Source organism: Trachinotus anak, unplaced genomic scaffold (genome assembly GCF_046630095.1).
Source record: "Trachinotus anak isolate AG129_WGS33_773 ecotype Australia unplaced genomic scaffold, CSIRO_AGI_Tana_v1 ptg000031l, whole genome shotgun sequence".
Lineage (NCBI taxonomy): Eukaryota > Metazoa > Chordata > Actinopteri > Carangiformes > Carangidae > Trachinotus > Trachinotus anak.
Genome location: NW_027273882.1, coordinates 5,843,415 through 5,850,519, shown reverse-complemented (window position 1 = coordinate 5,850,519; position 7,105 = coordinate 5,843,415). Strand labels below are relative to the sequence as shown.

At 41.1% G+C, this 7,105-nt stretch overlaps 1 protein-coding gene across 1 annotated transcript; it reads right to left on the bottom strand.

Annotated features, from left to right (window-relative positions):
- Positions 1-3,677: 3,677 nt before the first annotated feature.
- Positions 3,678-6,902, bottom strand: LOC139612392 (lactoylglutathione lyase-like). The gene is made up of 6 exons (XM_071467923.1): positions 6,766-6,902; positions 5,749-5,831; positions 5,297-5,437; positions 4,817-4,884; positions 4,561-4,650; positions 3,678-4,087 (listed from the first exon to the last, which is right to left on the bottom strand). The coding sequence occupies exons 1-6, from the start codon at positions 6,832-6,834 to the stop codon at positions 3,993-3,995; spliced, it is 546 nt and encodes a 181-aa protein (XP_071324024.1). The 5' UTR covers positions 6,835-6,902; the 3' UTR covers positions 3,678-3,992.
- Positions 6,903-7,105: the final 203 nt, after the last annotated feature.

Here is a 7,105-nt window from a genome sequence, read left to right as displayed (position 1 = left end):
TGTTGCTGTAATGAAAAGTGTTGTTCTGACAGTTTTTCTTTTTCTCTCTTTTCACCGGGAGCTTAATATTTTTATTCATACATTCAGAGAGTTTGTTTCTCTCAAGTTTCAATCAGGACGAGAGGTTCAATGCCTGAAATGTAAATGATTAAAATGTGTTTGTCAGATGTTTCTCCTTAAAGGAAAAGTGTAACATTTTGGGAGTATGTGACTTAAGCTAGAAGGAGGTTAGCTTAGCTTAGCATAAATTCTGGAAGCAGGGTAAACAGCGAGCCTAGCGATGCCGCTGTTCACCAAAAACCTGTAAAAAACGAATTCATTTTTACATTTGTTTGTTCATGACTTCTTTAGAGCCTTAGAGGTGCTGAGGTGTGTTTTAAAGACGAAGCCAGGCTAGCTGCTTCTCCCCATTTCCACTCATTATGCTAAGCTAAGCTAACCAACTCCATAGTAACACATGGATGTGAAAATGATACCAGTCGCCTTGTCTTAACCCCTCAGCGAGAAAGTGAATTATTCTTTTAACTTCAAATCATTCATATTTTTCTCTGGTATCTTTCTTTCTTTTGGTGGTAGACGCTTTAACCCTTAAACCACCGGACGCCTCATACTTGATATTTTTGCTTTTAATAGATTCTTTCTTTCTTTTCTTTCTACTCATTTCAACTAAAACACGTTGACAGTAAATAATAAGGCCTGACGTTCACAGTGATGGATTAGACAACTGATTAGATATGAGGAAAAATAATGAGTGCAGAGACAGTGATGCCCGCCCTGATAATTGACCTGACTTTTCATTTGATTCCCATTAGTTAGTTTTAAAACACACCTCTTCACTTTTGTTTTAGTCAGAAAACTCCAGGGTTGTGTTGCAGCCTCAGAAACTGAACCCATGGAAACACTGAGGCTCCCTGACTGGGTCTCGCCAGCCTCGACCACCGCGGATCACAACATACAGGTGCCACTGAGCTGGAAGTCTTTGCTAACAGCTGTTCACTGGTGAGGTATTCCAGAGCTTTCTATCCTATCACAAGAACTTCCTCTGCAGCTGGAGTTTGCACAGGTCTAATGTTCAAATGGCCTTTTTTTTCCTGAGCACTTCAAGGACTTCAGAAGTGCTCAGGAAAAAACATGAAAGGGCTGAACAGCTACATTTCCATGACAAACAGGCAAACTCCATCTGAGGAGGAAGCTCATGTGATATGATCAAAAGCTTCAGAACTGCTAAATGGATCTTATGTTTTCAGTGCAGGCTGTTGTTCTCCAGCTCAAATGCTTTAATGTAAAGTATCTGAGTTACACTGCGCACACACACACACACACACACACACACACACACACACTCTCCCCTTCATCTTGCAGTTGATTTACACGCTGAAATCACTGTTGCACCCGTTAAATCCTCCCAGAGAAGAAAACGCCATCATTTCCAGCTGAGCGGAGGATTAGAGGCTGACAGGTCTGGGAACCGCTCTGCGGGCCGTAAATCCGGCCCCGGGCCCTAAATCCGGCCCCGGGCCGCGACACGGTTCTCACGCCGGACGCCGCTTTGAAGTGACCGGCGGGAGAGCGGGTGACATGAGCCGGTCAGTGTTTTACAAAGAGGCGGAGAGAGAAGCAGAGAGAGAGACTGGGGACAGAGAGTGGATGAAGAGACACTGAAGATAGACAGATAGATAGATAGATAGATAGATAGATAGATAGATAGATAGATAGATAGATAGATAGACAGATGACAAGTAAAATCACTTAATAATAAAAATGTGGATTCACTTTTACTGTACACCCAAACACATAGCTGTGCATATATTTAGTTTCCAAATATTAAGAAATATTATATTTGAAATATCCAAATATGAAATAAAATATAAAATGAAATGTTTTTACTTCATATGGAAATTCATATTTCATATGTACATACAAGGTAAAACATATGCAGACCTACATATATGTAAGAAAAAATATGTATGAAACCTATTAGAACAGTTTATACAAATATATATGTTTATGTATTCCTATAGACATATGTTGTGTAAACATAAATATATCCAAACACATCTTTATATATATATAATACAAGTGTATTGTTTTAATAAACTTGCATTTATAAATTAAATATATGTTGTTAACAAATATGGCTGTGGCATATAATAAGATATTTATTTAAATAGTTAATATTTAAAAAATCATTGCATAGATATCTTTTTAATATATGTCGAAATACAAATTTTACTGTTGGTATTTAATATATGGTTTAAACTTATCTTCACATATACACAGGATGTATATATGTGATAACAGTATGATAGCTTATATGGAAACATCACTCTGAATGTATCACATTACTGCCTGGTTAAACACTCATTTGCAAAGATTTGCATGTTGAAGAGTGACTGCTGCTGTTTTTATTACTTTCATTTTCATTTTTAGCATTTTTTCGAGGTCAATACAGAGCGTCTAATGTGACGCAGGTAAAAAAAATATTTTCAGACATGATCTGCTCACCATGGAAACTGTGTCCTAGTTTTATACAGAATGTGTTTTGTTCTAATCTTTGTGGTATTGTGGTTTTTGCAGTTAGAATCCCACAAATCAACATATTTATCAGTGTCTTGCTGACAGAAAATGATACGTAAGCCAAATCTGGGGCCATGATTTTAATACCTATTCAGTTATTTTGTATTTTTTTATTTTTATTATCATCATTTTTCGAACATCTGCCCAAGGCTGTCTCACCATCTGCAATGAATTTTAATTTCTTGCAGCTGTGTGCAGCTTTTCTTATTTCCTTTGTGCAGTGCACTGTGTGTAAATCAACAGAAGACTGGTGAGTGGTGGAGGAAACACTCGTACAGTGCTGCACCAGCTATTACACTGTCAGATTCACAACAGGCAGTTAAAAGAAAAGAAGAATCAAAATCAGTGCAGCAGAGAGATCTGTCAGAAAGCATCCTGAAAGCTGGGACACAGCTTTTCTCATTATTTTGTCTTCTCAGGAAGGCATTTACGTCTACGTATGTTTATTAGTTTTTGACTTGGAAGCTTCACATTTACATATCACACTGGTTTAAACTGCAGCTGCCCCGGGGCCTCAGACCAGCAGGGGCCCCAGTTTAATGTGTGTCAGCTATCTCTAAATTGATTACTTACAATTGGGAGTTTGCAGCATTGGAGTACTCAATCGACTGCATTATTACACAACCTGGGCCTTTCTGGATCTGTGTCAGTAATTTAGGTATTTTTGTCCTGAATAAAGTTCTGACACGCGGTGGTGTTCCAGTGTGGAGGCAGCAGGTTGGAGCAGGTTCATGTGGACATTTTACTGCAGCAGCTGAATACCAGTCATACCTGTGTGCAGTGAGTATACATGTAATACTCAGTGTCACCATATTTTACAGTGCCCAGGCCCCAGAATATTTACTTTTACTTTACTTACTCACTGCCTCTTCTCCAACCAGATCACTGATCCTCTGGTTTTCATGAAGAACCAGAATTTATTAGAATCCGGTGAAGAGGCTTTTAGTTACACATGGGGCATTTTTTCTGATGATTCAGCAGGAAAATCAGCAGGAAAATCAGCAGGATGACTTCTATTCCCTCATTACTTTGTGTTGACTGGACCAGAGTTAATGTCATATTCATGTTCCTGTTCCTCATAAAGCTCCAGAGATAGAGGGTTTGTGATTGTAAAATATTTAATATTTGAACCAAAGAGCGGCACTCTCCAACACTGCAACAGACAGACGACAGATTCAAAGAAAAAGCAGCAGCCGGGGCTTCAGACCAGACCTTCAAATCTGTGACACCAGAAACATCTCTGAGCAACATTAGAAGAAAACAAAATGACCAACAGGAGCTGGATTACAACATAGAAGAAGGTTTATGTGGATATCAAGTGTTTGACATGTTAAAAAAAAAAAGAAAATGTCCTGGATTGTTTCCACAGTTTTTATCCAACAGTAAAATCCTGAGTGTTTCCCACTGTCTCATCTTTAAGGTGACATTAAGGAGACCATGTTGTTTGGACTTAAAATCTCAATCCAGTAGCCGTCAGGGTCCTGAATGAAGGCCAGATCCCTCATCTTACCTGTGGGAGGGCGAGAGAGAAAGAAGAGTGACACATCACATTTATTCCCTGGCCCTCGCCTCAGAACCAGGTCTTAACCCCAGCATGCACTGTTGACCCTGGGAGGGGTGGTCCCCACGGCGGGGCCCACAGAGTCCAGCATCAGCTCCAACCCACAACCTGCTGGTGTCCAGTAAACCCTGAGCTCCACCTCCTGGTGGAAACTGACATCAGCCAAAGGCAGGTTGGTTTTAAAAAGATAAAAACCATGAATCTAAATATGTGTCAGTTTCCATATTTTCAGATCAACAGCGTGTGGGGTTTTTAGAGATTTTTATATTATATTATATTATAATATATTATATTATATATCTGACAGTGCACAAACTTTTCAATTCCAGGAAAAGACTTGAGTTAATTTTCAGACTCTTCCAAACTGGTGTCAAAGTCCAGAGTGGGGGCTTCAGTCTGGACCTGAGCGGAGAGGAGCTCACCTGAGTCTGGCTTCTTGACGAACGTCACTCCTTGCTCTTCAAATAATTTGCAGGCAGTGCAAATATCAGGAACAGCAATACCAATATGACCTGCAACAAGACAGCAGGTTACACCCGAAACGCACACGCACACGCACGCACACACACACAAATTAAAGGATGGTGATGAGATAAAAAAAAAAAATAAACATGATTTAAAAGTTCATTTAAACTTTTATTTGTTTCCTGTCGGTGAAATCTGAATGAACTTTCTTACCAAATCCTCGTGGTTGGTTGTTCCCGTTGTGGTACGACAGATTTTCATCTGACTCTGACCCCCAGTTACTGACAGACACAGAAATAATATTCTTCAAAAAACTTTGTGGACGCCCAAACCGTCCACCCAAATGTGATTAGAGCTCAAACGACAGGTGGGCCAGTTATTAAGGGATGAAATAAGGACTCTGTGTAGGCCAGTCAGGATCTGGGAAAACCAGTTCTCTATGGACCTAGCTTTGTGCCTGGAGGCCATGTTGAAACAGAAAGTGGACACACAGTTGGAACCTCACCTTTCTGCACAAGAACAGCGTAAAAATCATTGTAGGTTGCAATTTCCCTTCACTGGGACTGAGGAGCCAAGAGCAAACCAAGAGCAGCCCCAGATAGTGTCCACAAACTGTACACATTGCATATGAAAAACCTCGGTTTGGGAGCTTCTCTGGTCTTTTAGGGGTGTGTTTGGTGGCATCATACATACTGTGTGAGCTCTATAGTGGCTCGACGAGAGAACGTCCACGCCGTCCTCTCTCTGATGTCGGCTGGGATGTCCAACTTCTCCTCGTAACCCAGGAAGTAGAGGGTGAAACGCATCGAGGGGAAGTCGATTTTCTGCAGCAAACTGGAAACCACACAGGAGCCCAGTGGTCAGTGCTTTTAAAGCCACAGGAAAGACTAATGTGTCTGACTCCCCTCTGAAAGCTGTTCACGGTGAGGTCTGAGAGACACGGTGTCTGGAAAGACGAGTTGCTGCTCAAGTTTTTCTAAAAGTGAGTTTTCAAAGCTCTGAGAGGAACAAAGGAAACTCCATCCAGCGTCTTTGTATGGAGGTGGAGGCAGAAAACCTGTGTGCATGGGTACATACCACTGAAGTGTGGGAGAACTGGTCCTATAATAGTCGACTGTTTGAATTGTTTTCATCTGAGGACTCACGTCATGCCCAGGATCCGAGTGTAGAAGTCCAGAGATCTTGCCGGATCTTTGACCCTCAGCATCGTCTGCTGCATCATGTAGTCCTGCAGAGACCAGAGTCACCACGGAAACAACATCAAACACAGAAAAACAACCTTCAGAGATAATCCAAACACAGGCTTCACCATTTACAGGAACAAGAATTAACTTCCCTTTAACCTGGTTTTAGTTTTCACAGTTCACTGCGTGCACAGAAACTAAGACAATAATCTGAGAGAGTGCAGCCAAACCCTGGAGAAATGTAAAATATCGGACCTTTAACTCGAACATATTTCACAATAAATTACACTATTATCACTTTTTAAAGCGTCAGTTTACCCCAATTACATTTTTTAATATTCTGTTTTTTATGTGCCAGCACCTTCATATCACGGAGGAATTTAATGTGTGTGCTTCAAAAATAAAACATTCAAACATGGCCATGTGACAGTGTGTGTTGTGGATTTCACTGTTAAATCATCCACAAATCATCTGAGCTTTCAGCGCCACAACTAAAATCCTATTCCACTCCAGTGTGCTGGGGTGGAGGCAGAAAGCTCAGAGGTGAGGGTCTGCGTGGCCAGAGATCACTACAAGTAACAAAACGTTTTATGGACTTTGATGAACTGAGACTTTAAATCAGTGGCAGCTTTAAAATTTACACTAAAGCCGTGACTCTGCACAGTTTTCAGCCTGTATTTGAGTGTAAATCCTGTTCTATATCTAATGTTATGTATGTAATAAGACTGCAGATCTCCTCAGAGTGCAGGCGTCTGCAGCTCAACATAAATGTCACGGTATGTGAAGTGTCAGTGTGGCCCACAGGCATCTGCACGCCTGCAGTCGCACACAGATCACAGCCAACAGGTTTGACTGCATTACAGCCTCACCACACAGTCTGCAGCCCCAGCAGTGGGATCAAACAGATCTGATCAAATCAAGTCCACTGTGAATAAAGTTGCTTCATTTAAAAAAAAAAAAAAAAAAATCAAAGGTCACCTTGGTGATGGGGTCTCCTTCTTTACAGGCAGCAGACACGGCCTCGTCCGACAGCCCCCTGCCCTCCATGGCTCACAGATCAGACTGAATGAGCACACACAGGTTCCTCACTTCCCCAGGTCTGTGCTGCCTTCAAGTGCTGCTCGTAGGATCGTGCGTCTCAGATGTTAATATTACACTTGGTTTTTTTTAGTGCTTTTGTACAGAAGAAGAAAGAACGTGGCTTCATTTCAGTAAGGTTTTGGGGACATTACTGTGGTTTGGGTCACTTCAGAAACATAGGTCAGCAAATTGTGTCTCGACTATTCTGAGACTTATTTTTAAATCCCTACATGATGTG

Bases quoted from the DNA above. Each gene is read 5' to 3' on its own strand.
- LOC139612392 (XM_071467923.1), bottom strand. From the start codon at position 6,834: ATGGAGGGCAGGGGGCTGTCGGACGAGGCCGTGTCTGCTGCCTGTAAA. The intron at 5,832-6,765 runs GTGACCTTTGAT...TGGTCTCTGCAG, and splicing joins AAGGAGACCCCATCACCAAG to GACTACATGATGCAGCAGAC. The intron at 5,438-5,748 runs GTGAGTCCTCAG...TGTGGTTTCCAG, and splicing joins ACTCGGATCCTGGGCATGAC to TTTGCTGCAGAAAATCGACT.